Raw genomic sequence first — 19,224 nt, forward strand, 5'->3', positions numbered from 1 at the left:
GTTGTTCAAGAGTTATCGACCCTTCCATGCAATTTATGAATGGTACCGATACTCGTCAGGCTTGCTACATGTAGTTACTATTACAGTAGGCATACGTTAAGTTGTTCTGTGAACAGTATCAGTCTAGTCGCTATTTCCTAATATAATAACTTACAGATGTATGTATAATATATGCTATTTTCTGCTAAAAATGCTTCAAAGGTTTTAACAGTATAATATAAAATGTCATCAACCAGCACCGCATATATGTAGTCATCATCCAAAAAGTAATATACCACACATTTTTCAAACATTTTAAGTTTAATTTAAGCATTGATGTCACTATTTTAACTTCATCGGGGTATGAAAGAAATTTTGTTTGAAAACTGTGGGAATCCGCGTAGTTGGGAAAATGCCTGACAAAATATTGATGAAGTGATTACTTAATGGCCGCGATTTTTCCCGCCAAATACAAGGACGTATACACTGGGTTTTGGGGAAGTACAAGGCAGGCGCTTTTGTGTTTGTGCACTGACCGTGACGTCACACTTATAAATTCTTGCCAAATTTGACACGATTTACCACGTTCTGTTTTAGTGCAAATTTTTCGGTAAAATAGTTTTGTGAGCTAGAGCGCTAATTTTTGTAAAACATAAACAATTGCAAACTGTGCCATGTGCCAAAGTTTCCGTCTCGAAAATTTCATAATGGCCGATATTTTGACCACCATATTTTTGTGAAAATATATTTGTGAGCTAGAGTGCTATTTTTTGCACAACGATAGATGGTAAAAATGATATCAATTTCCCAAAGTCCCAAAGATAACTTTATAAATCCTTGTTGAGGTGTTACTGTCAAAAGTATGTAAAATGGGTTTTATTAGTTTAACGTCCTTATAACAACCAGGTTCATGTAAGGACGTGCTAGGTTTTTATGTTGATGGAGGAAAGCCGCTTGTACTAACTGCTGGTCCATGGTTTTTCACCGGGTACTGACCCGGTGAAAAACCATGGACCAGCAGTTAGTACCTAGCAACTACCCCACATGGGATTCGAACTCGCGAAACAGAGATGGAGGGCGAGGTCGAGACAGCTTAACCACTCGGCCAAATGCTGGTCCATGGTTTTCACGGTACTGACCCGGTGAAAAACCATGGACCAGCAGTTATACTAGCAACTATCCCACATGGATTCGAACTCGCGAAACAGAGATGGAGGGCGAGGTCGAGACAGCTTAACCACTCGGCCACCGCGACCCCAGTATAATAGAGTTAACCTAATGAAGACATTAAAAGAAGTTGAGTTCTATAAAGGGCCAGTCCCACAAGGAAGATTTTCGAATGCATTGCTCATAAAATTGGCGGAAATTCGCTTAACATCCCCAATATTCGGGAATCGTACTTGTATCGGTCGACCAACATCTGCACGCGTCCGCAATATTTTATCCGCAGGGGCATGTTAAAGTTCCGTTGCCAGGAGTTTTGAGCCGCAAAAAAAATTGATTCCGGAAAACATCCGCCTGCTTTACTACATACTCAATACATTCGTTTTATATAGAGTACATTGCATATCCGCTGTTATTTGCCGACATCCGCAAACGACATGGTACTGTGGCTTGATAACGAACCGATACATTATGTAAAATGAATGTGTACCTAATGGTGATCATGACGACATCACGAACTATTTAGTAATTTGTAGCAAATACATACCGAGCAAAGCGTTTGTATTACGTCTATTTTGTATCTAATTTGCGAACAATTTGCGAATGAATAACAAACCCGTCACGCAAACACGAACTTCTTTATAAATATCGCAAAAATCAACATATATGTATCGTGTTAGACTGACCACAAGACCCTGATAAGACTTTCGCAGCAGCGTTCTTTACTTAATTATCTCCCCCTAGTTTAAAACTTAGGGTCTGGTCGAATCTGGAAATCAGGCATGTATTAGAGACTAAAATAATCAAGCCAAATTTTAGTGATTTTTTTAATATTCTAGAGACTGGTAGCCAGACTAGTTTATGGGTATCAGCAATTAAACCAATGCAGCATAACAATGGGATCCAGCAACTTCATACACGTCAGCTTGTCAAAGTCCTGCAATTGTTCCAGAGACAATGCAGAACTTTAAAAAGCTGTCTGTTTAAAACCATGATTTTGTAGAAGATTCATGTGCCTTTCAAAGCATGACGCAGCTATGCATCATTATGCAGCTTCACATACCAGGTATAAACACCCTCCATCTGACTTGAAGTTGTTAGAAATAAGCTTCCGGTTTCTTCATAAGATTTCTCCTTGCACGTTTTCCCCTCCTCTTGTCAATAGCAGAAAGTGTATTCAGTCCATTGGTGGCATCACTAGGACTAGAAACGACCTCAATTACCTCTTTATAGAAAGCAACAGCTTCAAGTGGTACTAGAAACGACCTCCATTTCCTCTTTATCGACAGCAACAGATTAAAGCGGTTCTAGAAACGACCTCCATTTCCTCTTTATAGACAGCAACAGCTTCAAGCGGTACTAGAAACGACCTCCATTTCCTCTTTATCGACAGCAACTGCTTCAAGTGGCAGAGTGGGTGATCTGACGACAAACCTGGACGGCTTTGATTTGTGTCGGCATCAGTCGGTGTCTTGTCTTTATCTGGCGGAGGTAGGGGTGCAGCCCGATCCTTTTCAACAGCTCCTTCCCCTAGCTTCTTCTTTGACATGTTGTTGCTGTGGTGTTGTTGTGAATTGTGATACTGAAAGGCACGAGCGCACTTCTTTTCTGACCATGTGTTGTATAGATAAATTCGTAATTGTTCTTTATAAATCCGCAATGTAGGACAATGTTACCGACTGTACCCCCTCACGGGATGGCGTCCGTTATCGTATTCGCTTTTATTCGTGAGATGTCCGCCTTTGTTGGTCATAAATTTATGCTACATTATTAATATATCCGCAATTTTTACCGTGAAAATTGTTATTTCTGGCCAATTTTGTTGCAGATAACAACGAACGGCCGAAATTCATGATTTATTAATTTACTCTTTAGTGGGACCGGGCCTAAATGAATTAGCCCATCATTGTCTTACACTTATTGATGTCAACTTCAAAACCCTCTATATACTTTATATTTATCTGGAAACCCGACAAATGAATCTTCTCATTACCCCCGACATGCCTTATTCCGCATTTGTCTACACCTGATTGTCTATGACTCAAAAACGTAAAATCCATTTTACATGACTCTACCCAAGATTACCACGAGTTCAACACGTGGGTTGTATTCCCAAGGAATTGATCCCCCTTAATATTTAAAGATCCTGAATTCCAAACACCAATTCTCCAGAATGAAACTCATATAATTGACGATAAAGCCTATGTTTGCACGACTCCTCATATGTTAATCTATACTGCATGAATTAAAATTTCTGCGCGTTACTCATATCCCCAAACACTCAGGACAACTTTATGAGGCAAATAAGATGGTCAAGGAATCAAGCCATAGTGACCACAATGTCCAATGACGACAAAGAGGACAACCAACTGACTGATCAGTTAACAGTGAAAAAGTTGATAATCGCATAAAACATACTCCAAGGCCAGATTACAGGGACTTAGTCTGACTGGTAGCAGTAGGTGACTATCAAGAGCAAACGAAACTGTGGAGTCATTGTAGGTACGAAAGCTGTGAGTAGACAAGGGCTTGGATAGACAACAGGTAATGATCACATCAATCCAGTAAGAGAGGAGTCATCTTGACCAGAGGAATTAAGCCCATGCAATAGAAGAAAATTCACTAAGGGTTAGAGTAACACGTATGAAGAAGCAAGGAAGTTGACTGAAGGAAGAGGGACGACGCATTGCTGACTTCATGTAAGTTGGCAACGTCGGGAATGACAAAAGATTCAGCTGGCAGACCAGTCAATTTGGAGCATATCCTCTCTTTTTGCTCAGTTGCTGTAGCCGTTGGAAGGTACATATGACGTCACAAAAAGGATCTTTAGATGGAGAGCAGAAGAGAGAGGCCAAAGAGGGACAAAGGCGGTGTGGAGGGCTGTGGAGTACTGGGTACAGTAGGAGATTGATAGATTGGTTGCCATGGTTTCGTTGAGCAGTTTATAGGTATATATATGGATGTACTGCGGATTCAAAGGTACAGAGAGCAAAATGTTTATAGGGCATTTCTGTATATAGACCAAGGTGGCATCATTGTCTGTGGAAGAAAAGAGAGGCACAGTGGAGAGGGTACCATCAGTAACATCAGTTGTGTATGAACATTGAATATCAGAACATCAGTATCGCAATATACTAGCGGATAGCTATCATTAGTTCTGGGCTGGGACCTGATTATCCCAGTCAAAGCACCATTGGAGATTTCAGTGGACAGCGCCGAAACAATCGAGGAAGGACGATCCACCTGAAAACGGGACGGATTGCATTCCAAAGAAAAAATGTTTTATTTATGCTACATACAAGATACAATGTATATATCATAATTTTGGAACTGTAATAAGTATTTTTGTATACGGTTTCCATTGTCATAATAAATGTTTTCAAATGACCTTACGCTTCAGCTCAGTACAAGTGATCAGAGTTAGAGTCAATCAGATGATATACATCATGTATGAACATGTGTAGTTATTCGACAGAAGCAACACTACGTTTTTCAAGAATTGGCCAAACCTCCGCTTGATTCTTATTTAGGTATAAAATTTGAAGACAATCTGTTTAAATATGTGACCGTTATTGTAGGAAACAAAAGCAAACTACCGTATGCGACCCAAAAAGTTTCGATCCTTTTAAGCCCAATCCATCTTATTTTCAGACCTCAAATTAAATACATACTGAAAATAGGAAAACTTTTTAGTGATGGTTAATTTATATATAATTTCTTTTGTAAATTGATTGATGACTTACTATTAAGGCTTATCCAAATTTTTCAGTATTAACCCAGCTCTAGGTTCTGTAGCCGACAAAACATTCCAATACGTAAAAGTGATAGTTTCTTCAGCATTACCAGTAATCTAAATGAGAGGGACCATTCACATACAGGGATTATAATGTCCCTAATGGATTTAGTCATGGTCAATCATTTTCATTTATTTTTAACTTGCAACTGATAAAACCATAATGTTCTTAGTTTTTTTTTGTAGAACTAAAATCCATGCAATAAATGTGGAATGAAGTAGGCCTAACTGAATTTTACAATTCCTCATAGTACTCTGTTCTCCTTCCACGATAATTACTTTACACAAAAGGCTTTAATTTATTCAGAAGGGTTCTCTTTATCTAATTGTTGATTGAGTAATGAAAAAATAAACTAACAAATTCATGATAAATCACATCAGCATTTATTACAAATATCATTTCGTAAATGAGAAGAATATCAATGATACCCTTATAAATTTTGATAGTAATAAATTATTGGTTTTTAAACTGAAAATGTTAAATATAATCCTACAAATGTAACATAATATAAAAGAAATATCTCTTGAGATTGCCCATGCAGGACTAAGTCATGATAAATGAGTTGCGTTAAATGAAAAGCACTTTTATGAGAATGCATTTCATTTGAAGAGTTGTCAGATGAAAAAAAAAAAAAATGTGAGAAAACAAATATTCAACAACTCCATCATGTCAAATTAAATGTTAGAAATCATAGAAATAATCTCGTAATCACAAACCAGAGGATTTGATGGACTAGCCTTGGGCTAGTGAATGAGTGCATACCGAAGTTATGCTGCACCAGTAGGCCTTCTCATGAAATTTCACAAGCACCAATTCCGAAAACACAAAAAGAAAAAAAATCAATAAATCACAGAAAATGTTCATTTTTTTTTTTGCATTTTTCCATGGCACCTGTTCATGGTCTATGTAGTGAGAAGACAATTTATAGGTTTAATGTCAGATATATCACACAAGGGTTACATCACATGTAACTGAAACCTGATCAAGTTGAGCACTACATGGCTATCACCCCCAACGTTCATCCCACATCACATTTGTTCGAAGATTTAAGAAAATTACAATGTCACGATATTCTAATGGAAACGCTTTGATGAGTCCTTAGCATGGTCTAGCAGCAGTTGGCAAGGTTGAAATGGTTCTCCGTAGCTTTGCTGGTATCGTTCCATTTTGTCGACCAACTGTTTAGCTCCATGTAAGTCGAGGTAACGGAAGGGTCCTGGAACATACAAAATTAATCAAAATTTGTTTTTAAATGAGCTGAAATGACTGATGTAAGGACAGAAATCACTCTGGGAGTTTTCTTTATACATTGCCATAACAATGAGTTTCACAATACTTAATCCTGAAAACTTCCAAATTCTGTGCAAAGTGTAGTACATGATATTAATTGCTGGTTGTATGTTACATCGTATACTTTAGAAAGCTGATCACAAAATTCCTAAATCAAATTCTGCTAAAAGGCATCCAGACATGAAAACACAAAAATAAGCGCATGTAGATTAACACTATCCCATAAGATTCTTACCTCCAAGAAATGGTGGGAAACCAAGACCAAACACAGCTCCAATGTCTCCTTCCAACTGGAACAAGAAAACATTTTCTGTTGAACTTTTTCTTACAAGATGTCATGATGATGAAAAACTAAGGTCAACTATCAAATAGCTGGAGACTTTAATGTAAATCAATGACAATCCATAAAAACAACATTATTGTATGTTCATATAGATTGATTGTATATATACATTTAATTTTCCTCTGAGAAAGCATGTCAATTTTCTCAACAAGAGGCCCAGAGGGCCTGTATCGCTCACCTGGTTTTTTGTTAGTAATTATCACAAGACTCTGACAATTAGAATAATAAGCAAAATTGACTCCCAAAGTTTAATTTTGAATCACAACCATACAATGATGCTATTGATACCATACAAATATGCTATCCAATACATAGGTTCAGAGATAAAGTAATTTATATGAAAGTAGTAGCCTAATTGACCTTTTTGACCTCGCATCTATTGCCCTCTAAGGCCCCGGGGGTCAGCCCTATCATTTGTACAATTTCAAATCCCAACCCTATAAAGATGCTACCATTGCATTATAAGTGCTCTTCCATTCTTAGTTGCAGAGAAGAAGTCGTTTATATGGAAATAGCTAAATTAACCCCTTTTGACCCCACCCTTCAGCCCCCTGGGGGGTCAGCCCCATCATTTGCAAAATTTTGAATCCAAACCCTATAAGGATGTAACCATTGCATTATGAGCGTAATCCCATGTTAAGTTGCAGAGAAAAAGTCATTTATATGGAAATTGACCACTTTTGACCCCGCCCCTCAGGCCCCCGGGGGTCAGCCCTATCATTTGCACAATTTTGAATCCCCACCCTATAAGGATGCTACCATTGCATTATGGGTGCTATACCATGCTTAGTTTCAGAGAAGAAGTCGTTTATATGGAAATAGCCAAATTGGCCCCTTTTGACCCCGCCCCTCAGGCCCCCGTTAGGTCAGCCCCATCATTTGTACAATTTTGAATCCCCACCCTATAAGGATGCTACCATTGCATTATGGGTGCTATCTCTTGCTTAGTTTCAGAGAAGAAGTCGTTAATATGGAAATAGCCAAATTGACCCCTTTTGTCCCCGCCCCTCAGGCCCCCCAGGGGTCAGCCCCATCATTTGTACAATTTTGAATCCCCACCCTATAACGATACTACCATTGCATTATGAGTGCTATCTCTTGCTTAGTTTCAGAGAAGAAGTCGTTTTTATGGAAATAGCCAAATTGACCCCATTTGACCCCGCCCCTCAGGCCTCCGGGGAGTCAGCCCCATCATTTGTACAATTTGGAATCCCCACCCTATAAGGATGCTACCATTGCATTATGGGTGCTATACCATGCTTAGGTGCAGAGAAGAAGTCATTTATATGGAAATAGCCAAATTGACCCCATTTGACCCCGCCCCTCAGGCCCCCGGGGGGTCAGCCCCATCATTGCACAATTTGGAATCCCCACCCTATAAGGATGCTATCATTGCATTATGGGTGCTATACCAGGCTTAGTTGCAGAGAAGAAGTCATTTATATGGAAAAAGCCAAATTGACCCCTTTTGACCCCGCCCCTCAGGCCCCCGGGGGGGTCAGCCCCATCATTTGTACAATTTTGAATCCCCACCCTATAAGGATGCTACCATTGCATTATGGGTGCTATCCCATGCTTAGTTTCAGAGAAGAAGTCGTTTATATGGAAATAGCCAAATTGACCCCATTTGACCCTGCCCCTCAGGCCCCCGGGGGGTCAGCCCCATCATTTGTACAATTTTGAATCCCCACCCTATAAGGATGCTACCATTGCATTATGGGTGCTATCCCATGCTTGGTTTCAGAGAAGAAGTCGTTTATATGGAAATAGCCAAATTGACCCCTTTTGGCCCCGCCCCTCAGGCCCCCGGGGGATCAGCCCCATCATTTGTACAATTTTCAGTTAGTAGCCCATAAGGATACTACCAGTCAAATTTTGTTGAAATCCGACCAGCGGTTATGGAGAAGAAGTCGATTGTTGACGGACGCCGGACGCTGCGGTATCCCATAAGCTCACCTCGGTCCTTTAGACCAGGTGAGCTAATAATAATAATCTTATATTTCTTTGTGAAAACAATGTGTGACAACATAACTTACAGGTGTTTTCAGAATGCCCTCTTGTAAACACATCACAGATTCATTCACAAATCTAGAGAAAAGACGGTACTGGATATCTTCATCTGTTATTCTGAAATGTAAAATGTAATGCATGAAGGTTACTACAATCCTAACATAGAACTTATACCGGTTATTTGTAGCAGCATATTCCTATATAACAATTGTAATATGAGAAAAGTAGACTGTTTTCTCTATAGAAGTTGAAAGAAAATTTTCAATGACCAGCTTGAAAAAGTGATTTCACATGTTAATTATCAAACTACAGAAAAATGATTATAAAAAACTTACGGCACAGGTGGGCTAAGTTTGTATTTTTCTAAAATCTCCTTTGCTCCAGCATTCTCTGGACGATTCTTTGATTTCTTTTCGTAAATGAAACATCCCTTCCCTGATTTACGTCCTGTAGAAAGAATACATTCAAAACATCATATCAATGCAATCAGATAAACATTATTTGATTTATTACATACAATAAAATACATTGAAATTCTTTAATGATACACAAAAGATATCTAAATATTCAGGCCTTACAGGATTGATTTCTTTACAAATTTAAGATACCTACATAAGTTTATTTTGGACGTACAGAATACTTGGTTCTACAGAGGATTTTAAAGTGACAAATTCCAATTGATGAGGCTTAGTAGCTTTACCATATGTTACATAAATTCAAAATTAGTAGAAGGTTTAAATATGACACCGATTTACACTGCTAAAACTTGATACATGAAAACAGTAAATGTATTTAATATGAGAGAGAATTATTACTCTACCTAAATATCCAGCTTTCACCATGTCTCCCAGAACATTAGGGTCTCCACCAGCGAATCTGGAGCCGAAAGCTTTAGTGAGGTCTTCAGCCACATGGGCAGCTACATCCACACCTACTTCATCAGCCAGGGTAGCTGCTCCCACGGGCCAGCCAAACTTCTTGGTTAATTTGTCTAACTGTGTTGGGGTCACACCCTCCTGATAACCAAATATTATCACATAGTAAAAAAATTACTTAGCTACTCCCTTTATATTATTTACAAACAATATGTTAGTTTAGGACACCTTACATCTATAAAAGTTGGTTATTAATCTAAGCACATTGACTCTACGACTATCATTATTGGACGGATACTCTACAGTTTTTGTTTTCTTTAAAACAGATTAAAGGATAACAATTAATACCAACATGGTATATGAAGTACATTTTGATGCAATAGTACAAGGAATAACCTAGTCAGCAATGGTTGCTGTATGTGTATCTAAAACATCCTTATACTATATTCAACTGGAACTGTAGCCAGAGTGAACGACTCATACCAAATTACAATTTTGGTAATAACTCTTATAATAGGGGACATTACAGAACCCTCTATAGTTTACAAGTCCTCTTTATGGGTTCTGTGTACCAAATTTTATCAAAACCAGTAGAGTAGTTTAGGAGGAATTCGCAGAACAAAGTTGTGTTTACAGACAGACAACCTTATTCCAGTATACGCCTCATAAGTTCGTTGTTGGAGGTATAAAAACATACTTGACCTGATGAACCCAAGATTACCACTGATTCCAATAATGCTTTACTGCGATTTTAGGACATATAATCGGCAGGAAGATATTGAAAACCAGACAAGGTTTCGTAGATTTAAAGGTAAAGTTGCAAAGAAAAGAAAAAATAAATAAACTACCAACCTGCAGCAGTCTGATGGCTTCTGCCAACATAGAGGCGAGAATCCTAGTGGTGTAGAAACCTGGTCCGTCTCCGACAACGATCACAACCTTTCCTTGTCTAAGTCCAACATCTACAGCTGATGCTGTTAAGTACAATTTATAACATGGCAATAGAAGGTTTCAGCCAAAAATGACACAAGTACCATAAATCAACGGTAATAAATTGTTGGTAGATTCCTTTAGTATAAGTTTTAATAAAAGTTGTTTTTAATGAAAATTGTTGGCATACTTTCCAGAGTGAAAATGACAACAAAAAAAAGTAACAAATTACAATTAGATGTCTGAACCACTATAAAAGAGGGCATTTTAATGTAGAACAACCAACCAATCCAACAACAATGACCATAAAGTCATTAAAAGTAAAAAGTACAATGTACTATATAATTGCTTTTATTTACGATGGGACAAACAACTACACAGTAGTTTTACAATATGTCATCTACTCATTGGTTTAGTAATTTACCTGTTGTGTCTTTTGATGTTTTATCTGTAGTAATGATTTCTAGCAGTGGCATTTTATCTACAGGTGAAAAGTAGTGCATCCCAATGACCTGTTGACAAAAGATTTCAACAACGTGATCAGCCACACAATTCATCAAACAAAAAAACCCAGCATTAACGGAGCACATAATCACTTTATACATTGTGTTTTTAAATCTATGATTCATCATGAAGTTAAAATACCACGAGTAATCAGTACATTCACAAAATATTATGATTGAGAAAATTACCATTTCATATGTTGTGTTCTTACATAGGAGCTGTTGGTGTTTTTGTGATCAATCTACTGCTAATTTTTTTTTTAATTTCCAGAAAGTCTATGGATCCTTTCATTATTCTATGTGTTGAGGACTTAGAATGTGCACATAGATTTATCACTTCCTATTTTCTATGTGCCAATAATAAAACATTATTTCCAGCAATTTTATATGTATACCTTCTCTGGTCTCTTACTGGCTTCTGCTATACGGGCAATGGGTAATGCTGATGTATTGGTGGCAAATATACAGTGTTCAGGTATATGCTGAAAAATATGTTAAGAAATATGTTAAAAACAGACAAATCAAGTACTTTACATAAAACATCTGATATAAAGCATTTTCTTTATAAAAAATTATATTCAGGTTAATTTTACTATTCATTACTTGATAACGAAGGCTCACAATAGTATTAGAATACTGAAAGGTTCTGAAGTGTTTTTTAGTTCCTCAGCTTAAATAATCAAATTGCTAAATGTTTGTTGAGCACATTTATTGATTTTCAAATCTTTCTTACCTGTTCCACTTCCCTGATGACAGCATGTTTTATGTTGATGTCCTCAAACACAGCTTCGATCACCATATCACAGTTTTTGAAACCCTTGTAGGATAATGTTGGTTCCATTGTAGACAGCAGCTTGTCCTTCTCGGCACTAGAATTCAGAACAGATCAGATCTTACACAATCCGAGATACAATCCAGTTTTTGCGTTCTTTTCATCTATACATAGTTATGGTAATTGTGGTTGATGTAACCTGAAAATGCCTGTAAAACATAATTGCTCCTTCTTCCATAGGTAATGCCTGTAAAACATAATTGCTCCTTCTTCCATAGGTAATAATGACTAATGTAAAACAAACTTTTTTTTCATGTGCGATTTACTTTCTTGAATTTCGCTATTCAAGTCAATTTGTGAAAGTCTATCTCTGCGAATTAGCATCTATGTTATCTATAATGAGAGGAATTTCAATTAAATTTTGAAATCCGCGAATGTTAAGCTTCACAATTTTATTTGAAATGAAAATCACAAAATTTATTAGGCACGAAATATAGATAGTTTACAGTAAGTAATCTGTCTTCCTTATCTATTATGTCAAGCCATGATGTTTTGATGAGAATAAGGACACACAGACCTCAACTGACAGACAAATTCAACATTAAGCAGTAGCTTAGTACCTTGAGATTTTCTTCTTTTTCACTTGTGTCTGCAATCCCTTGACAATCTGATCTTCTCCTCTGGCCAATCCTGCGGTGCCAACGTCCTTCATCTGTACATATTCAGTCTTTCCCATTGAAACCTGTACAATTCCAGCTCCCATCAAACCTGCACCAAGCACTCCAATATTCCTACAAAAGACATGTGCAGGGATAAACTCCATTCTTGACAAAAATGGGCAGATAACTAATAATGAACACATATATGTAATATCCATAAGTTCATCAACTTGAACGATGCAATGTTGACTAAATGTGGGCAGCCATGATTATGCATTACAAATGTCAAAACATATATACAACCTGTATCATACTATACAGAATCGTCTCAAGAGCTATCTAGACATGGCAAAGGCGCTAAAGGATGTGTTGATTTTTATTTTTGTTTTTATATTAATACTACTTTTCATCTGTAAGAATCATTCTTAATTTATCATTAAATATATATTGTATATATTTCATACTGTCATAGAACTCTGTTTCTGAGACAACATAGACCACATTAACGATAACACAAACAAAATCATTCTGCCCTCTGATTGACTGAATAATATATCTCAACAATAGAAACTGGCACAGTACACATTCTATTAGTAAAATCTTACTGGGCTTTTTTCTGTGGACTTCCAAACTTGTTTTTTCTACATGCAGTGTCTCCATGGTATAAACCAATCAGAGCTTTAGACTCAGTTGTCATGCCAAGTTTTCCGAAACCCTGCAACAAAAATATCAAAATTGGGTTTTAACTTTCGTCTAGGCCAATATTCCATATAAATTAACTGTTTAACCATGTTTTATCTACAATTTGCTTCATTAGTATCACTATACTTTTCACAATATTTGAATTTGGAAATCAATCTATTAGAAATAATTTTGTGCTACGTATAATCTACCTCAGATTCTGCTGCGTCCCCTTTCTCCTTTCCTTCCACAACCTGCTTCTCTACAACCTGTCAAAGTGTAATATGGTTACACAAAGTTCAGCAGTATCTCATATAGTGTATATCAAATATTTCTTAAATATATGAATGGCATAGTAGTAGTATTTATTAAATTAGTGCATACAAGATTTTACATCAATGAAAATTTTGCTAAACATCAAGAACAAATGACTAAACATTGAAATATAAATACATTTTGTAACGATTCAAGCTAATTCATGATCTAAATATCTTTTTATTTCAAGATGATAATGCTGATTTAAAATTAAGTGAAAGCTGCAAGGAAATAATTGATCAGAAATTTTTTTTAATTACTTTATATATTTCCAATTACTCAAAAATAGTTTGTTGGTATTACTAAGGGCTAATTTTGGGCAGTATTAAAGACTTTTTAATGATATTCAGTTTATTTACTGCTTTTCACCAGTAACTGGGTATACTTCTTATTCCATACTCACATTGAGTATTTCCAGTGGTGCTGGGTAGTTTCCAGCAGTCATTTTCATAACCTGCTTTGTAGCTTGGGATTTTACAAATGACATTCCGTAAGATGTGGACAGAATACCTGCAAATTGAAAATTAAATCAAATTTGTAAACAATATGTCTACATGATATGTAAAAGGGTTTTATTTTATAACCTAACATTGGGGATTTCATTCAATAAGCTTCAAATTTAAGCAGAAGAGTCAATGTTTCAAGAATGTGAAATTTAGTTGAGATAATGTCTGGTTGGCTAATGTAATGGATCTGCATACCATATCAATTCGGGACAATATTTTTCCAAAATTGCATCCCATAGACAGTGAATTTACATTATCCATGTACTTACTGTTCATGAAATTAGAGTACGGCTTCTTCTCCAACTTTTTGTTGGCCAAATCTTTGGCGGCCTGTACTGCTACATCTTCTAAGTAGTTTAGGGTCGCTGCTTCTGGATCCATTAATCCAGGTCCTAACACATACAGATAATTGACAGTTATTTCAGATAGGTAAAATAAATAATTCTAAACTTATATGGATTCATATCTATTATTATCATGAGCTAAACAAATCATTAACATTGTTAACACAGCTTTTGTTTTGTCAGATCTCTTAATAAATGTTAAATGTTTCGCTGTGAAGATAAATTAATGAAATTTTCTACAGAGAGAAATGAAGAATTTGATCTATGTAAAACTTACCCAGAGAGTCTACAACTTGATCCACCAGTCCCATCCTTTTGCCTTTATCTGCTTTGATGTTTTTTCCCGTCAGCATCATATCTAATGCCGCTTGAACACCAACCTGTAACATAACATCACAAATTACATATCAATCTAAGGACACCAACCTAAAAGCATTCTATCACAAGTTTACAGAACAGTTAATATTTTTGACATGTTTCCTATAGTTCCTAGCTTTTCTCTAAAATTGAAATAGGATAAATTTCTTTATTATCCCATCTGCCGTTTTTAAAGTAAGCAGTTTGCTCACACAGATCATCTATCAAAATGAAACTCAACCTGACACCCCCAAAAAAATTACTTACTGTTTTTGGTAATCTTTCAGTACCACCAGCACCAGGGAGGAGACCCAATTTGACCTCAGGTACACCAAGATTGGTTTTACTATCCTTCACAGCGATACGATAATGGCAAGCAAGGGCAACCTGATAAAAAAAAATACACAGTTGTACCTCCTTCCTGAAGGGAACTTAAAACCACACATAAGAATCTGAATACAATACATTGACCAACTTATCTTATGGACCCAAGAACACGCCAACAGTAGCAAAAATCTCTTGTGTATATCTGTTGAAACAAAGTTACAGCAATCTTTCTCCTCGTTTTTATATTTCACATAACACTGTTTCTCTGTAATTCTGGTCATTATACATAGACATTACATACAAAACAACTCAGGTTTATGACCAAATCCATCACTCAATGATAGCTAGTTTACCTCCAGTCCTCCGCCGAGACAAGACCCTTTTATGGCTGCTACAACAGGCTTGGAGCTGTTCTCCATCTCATTAAATAATTCTTTTCCACGTGATGAAAGCTCCACAATTTCCTCTTTGGTCTTGCATGCTTCTATCATCCTTTAAATAAATGTTTTGTTAAATTATCTTGAATCTTTCACGCAATTCAAAGTTGAAAATTGGTTTTACCATTGTACTTTCAGCTAGCATTTGCTCTTCTACTTCATCACAATTTTCCAAGATTTGTTCTCCCTCTCCTCAAAATAAAGCCTTAAACAATACTAAAACAGCACACTCAGCTACTTCTTATAGTTTAAGATACCTGGAAGTAATATTTGATTGAAGGAGTTTCGCAAATTTTGAAGAATTTTTTTCAACACATATTCATTGTATCATCCTTTCATTATCAATTATAAGTCCAAGTTGTGAAAAAAAAATACAAAAATGATAATATCCAAATGGAATTGATACATACCCAATGTCGGCACCAGCAATGAAGCAGCCAGGTTTGCCTGACATCAAGACAATGCTTTTCACCTGTGGATTGTCGCTGACCTCCTTAAATACATCGGCAAACTCCTGCTGTACATCTCTGGACAGTGTGTTTACCTGAAGTTCATTAATATACTATCAATCAATATTTTTTCTCTTTATAAAATATGGAAAATATCCCCATTAGAATCTCGAACTCTCCGAAAACAAGGTGTGTCTGTTTACAATCATTAAGAACTATGTACAAATACTGTCAAATAGGGACCCCTCAACAACAGCCACTCTATACTTATGTTCTTCTGAATGCATATTTCAAAATTTCTATTTTGAATTTTATTTATGATCATGCAAATGAATGTAGGTCAAAGGTCATTCATTTAAGCAGTCTCTTTTTATTTGTATTCCCCAACCTGAATTATTTCACTGGAATCTTAAACTAGCGCTGCACCACATACGGTACTACACAAATAGGCCAGTCAGTAAAAGAGGATTTGGGGAAAAGGGACACAGAATAGTGAAGGAAATTGTCAAATAATAGCACATATGAGATGAATGAATATACCCACTCTGTTCCTGCATTTAAAATCAAGTGTTCTTTTGCTAGTTTAAGAGCATGCATCACAGACTTGAAGAGGTAATTTATATCTCTACAACAAATCTCATACTCAACCAGGACTGGGGATGCTACCTTCTGCTGCTAGCCAAATTCAGTCATACTATTAATGTCACTCCTGGGTTGTGTACCATTTGGATTGAGTATAGCATGAATAGTTCCATTGGTTATAATTTGGGTTGAAGACAGACAAGTGGTTGCCAACAGATTTGTATGGCATTTTTATCACTTTTTGGCTAACAGAAAATATACCATGCTTAAGCTTTCTGCCATAATTTTGCTTAGTAAAAACAAACAGACGTTACTGTAGAGTTTTCTGTTGATTAGGGAAGTAAGAATAAATTCAACAATCAGATACTGTATTATACATACCTTTGAATTTGGGGAGTCAAATTTCACAACAGCTACATCATCTTTCACTTCATATCTCAGATGAGTTCTTGCTGAAAGACAATAATTAGCAGTATCTCATTACCAGTAAATAATGGTGAAAACTCAATAATGTTACATTTCTTTTACCATTTTAGTCATCATATTTGTTTAATTTGCTAATTGTGTATCATTGAATTTATGAATAGTCTTTGCCTTCCTAAACATCTGACACAGATTTTATACCTGGTAAATACGGCAAATGTATTTTGGCACTTCAGTTTATACAATAATAAATAAGTTTCCTCATACAACATCAACTTACCACCTAATGCACTGGAAGTTGACAGCCAACGACTTTGTTCACCTGAACAGAAAAAAAAAGGAAGAAATATAGAACAATCGCTAATTTGAACAAAGGTTTATATAAGCTAATTAAATCCCCCTTTCTTTATAATTATATTCTCCTCAAGTAGCCATTCTCACTATCACATGTGCATTTGTATGTCACAGATTACACATAAACTTTCAAATAGTTTCAATCAATATTTTGTAATAAAAAAAAAAAAAAACCCTGCATGGTACCATCTTCTATCAAAAAATCACTTCATTTATGATAATTTGTGTGTATTACCATACAAATAGACATGTAATGGCTGAGAGTGTGTACTTGGCAAGAATTGGTCAACTGTTAGTAGGCCTATTTCAGCTGAGGTACAGCAGCTCTACTCCCAGAACATGATAGCCTGCTGATCAGCTGTTTTCTTATATGACGTTCTCTTGCTGACTGTAGGACCAAATGTTTCAAAAATGTCTCGTTGTGCTACCCTACTTCTAACATTACTGGAGTAGGTTAGTAAAGAAGTACTCCAACAATGTTAGAGGTATAGCACGACGAGACACTTTTGGAACATTACGTCGTGCCTAACCTCTAACTTCCGATAGGCCATTTACCAACCTCTTTTTCATAAATCAACAAGTATTTTGACAAAATCAGCCGTAAAATCCATCTATAACAAATATTTACATATCCTAACGTAAACTTTCATGACCCAGACAAAACTTCATGATGAAAGCGATCTGGCCGGTTAATAGATAAAACAAATTGCAAAGTCCCCAAAACGCTTGATCTGCCTTTACTTTTACTTGCATTCTGCCCGCTTGAATTCACGTTCCGTTTTTTGTAGTAACCAGCCGCCATATTTAAAACTAGGTCAAAATGTTACTGAAAGGATTCATCATATCTAATCCGCTAAAATACTATTTTATGAGGCTTCAAGTTATGGTTTTCCTAGATCAATGGGATAATTAATACCTAAACAGGGGTGTAAAAATCCACTAGCCCGACGCCCGGGGCTACCAAATTTTCAACTTGGGCTAGTGGAAATTTTAGCCATACTAGCCCGGGGCTAGTGACTTTTTTCAAAGATATTTCAAAACGAAAAACATCAATATTAAGTCATAATAACTCTTTAAAACATTGCAATTCTATGTAATATTCGTATCTAACTTTAAATCTTAATCTGGAATCATGTTGTCTAATTTATTGACGACTGTAGACCTCCCGATCACCACAGTGTATAGTGATGCATAGCATTTCATGTGAAAGTTACGTAATTTGCAACTCAAGTTCTAGACAAACAATATACAAACCATCAAATAAGTCATCTCAGCTGTCAGATCAGTAAATTTTAATAGTTACAAAACGATGTTAAAGAACTGGAATCTATTCCTCAAAAAGTCGGCAGAAAAGCCATGCCTGCAGCAGGCAGCCATATTTGTTATGGTTATTCTAATATCCGGGTAAAAAAAAAAGGCTGACCAGTCGACTCTCATGTTATGGGAGTAGTACAGAAGCAGAACTGTAACAGTTCATCACAAGACCTAAAAAAATAACTGTTGAAGAGATGCAAATTGGGGGATTCAACCTAAAAATCACCAAAGCTGTTATTTTACTGTAGCAAAATATAATCAACACCAGTCTCAAAAATATTTTTGACAGTTTTAAAAGTGTGATAATAGTCTAGTAACTTTGTATTAGAGCGAAGAGGAGACAAGCTTTTCAAGTTATTTTCAAGTTATTTTCAAGTCGATACGAGAATGATAAAATATTTTTCCTCGTTTGTTATAAGTTGAAATACTTTTATACTTTTGCATTTAGTTTTGTTACAAAAGATATATGACCTTGTATTGCTACCTGCAGCTTTTGCATAAGAAACGCAAAGCCAAACCCTTTTTACAGAAGTCAAGTCTAAAACGTTCTGCTGCAAAGAACCTGACTGAAAAACTGTGTATACATATACATTATTGGGAATAAAAAAAACACTGCGTATTCTTAACTAAAACAAGAAACAAAATCAGTCAATTTACGTGACGTGTGATTTGCAATATTCCTGAACGCTCCAAGGATTCGCATAGCAGACATGTTGCCGGTGCCGGTTGCACTTTGTACTCTCGTGAATTCTCGCGGAACTTCGCTAAATAGCTAAATCACGTTTGCTATTTTAAGAAATTCAAAGTGATATTGAA

The 19,224-nt window shown here is 36.2% G+C and overlaps 1 protein-coding gene across 1 annotated transcript in view; it reads right to left on the bottom strand.

Annotated features, from left to right (window-relative positions):
• Positions 1 to 5,301: 5,301 nt before the first annotated feature.
• Positions 5,302 to 19,224, bottom strand: part of LOC138326162 (ATPase family AAA domain-containing protein 2-like) — a 51,853-nt gene continuing 37,930 nt past the window's right edge. Inside the window, exons 25-45 of the mRNA XM_069272290.1 lie at positions 19,066 to 19,180; positions 17,021 to 17,062; positions 16,699 to 16,769; positions 15,697 to 15,830; positions 15,203 to 15,341; positions 14,790 to 14,909; positions 14,443 to 14,545; positions 14,091 to 14,213; positions 13,719 to 13,825; positions 13,213 to 13,269; positions 12,925 to 13,034; positions 12,281 to 12,451; positions 11,622 to 11,757; positions 11,284 to 11,370; positions 10,810 to 10,897; positions 10,308 to 10,429; positions 9,401 to 9,596; positions 8,916 to 9,027; positions 8,607 to 8,697; positions 6,463 to 6,517; positions 5,302 to 6,153 (exon numbers count right to left, since the gene is read on the bottom strand). Coding sequence (XP_069128391.1) covers positions 6,011 to 6,153; positions 6,463 to 6,517; positions 8,607 to 8,697; positions 8,916 to 9,027; positions 9,401 to 9,596; positions 10,308 to 10,429; positions 10,810 to 10,897; positions 11,284 to 11,370; positions 11,622 to 11,757; positions 12,281 to 12,451; positions 12,925 to 13,034; positions 13,213 to 13,269; positions 13,719 to 13,825; positions 14,091 to 14,213; positions 14,443 to 14,545; positions 14,790 to 14,909; positions 15,203 to 15,341; positions 15,697 to 15,830; positions 16,699 to 16,769; positions 17,021 to 17,062; positions 19,066 to 19,180 — 2,322 coding nt within the window. The 3' untranslated portion in view covers positions 5,302 to 6,010. The remainder of the gene's footprint in view (positions 6,154 to 6,462; positions 6,518 to 8,606; positions 8,698 to 8,915; positions 9,028 to 9,400; positions 9,597 to 10,307; positions 10,430 to 10,809; positions 10,898 to 11,283; positions 11,371 to 11,621; positions 11,758 to 12,280; positions 12,452 to 12,924; positions 13,035 to 13,212; positions 13,270 to 13,718; positions 13,826 to 14,090; positions 14,214 to 14,442; positions 14,546 to 14,789; positions 14,910 to 15,202; positions 15,342 to 15,696; positions 15,831 to 16,698; positions 16,770 to 17,020; positions 17,063 to 19,065; positions 19,181 to 19,224) is intronic.

The sequence above is a fragment of the Argopecten irradians genome, chromosome 6, assembly GCF_041381155.1.
Source record: "Argopecten irradians isolate NY chromosome 6, Ai_NY, whole genome shotgun sequence".
In the NCBI taxonomy this organism is placed as follows: domain Eukaryota; kingdom Metazoa; phylum Mollusca; class Bivalvia; order Pectinida; family Pectinidae; genus Argopecten; species Argopecten irradians.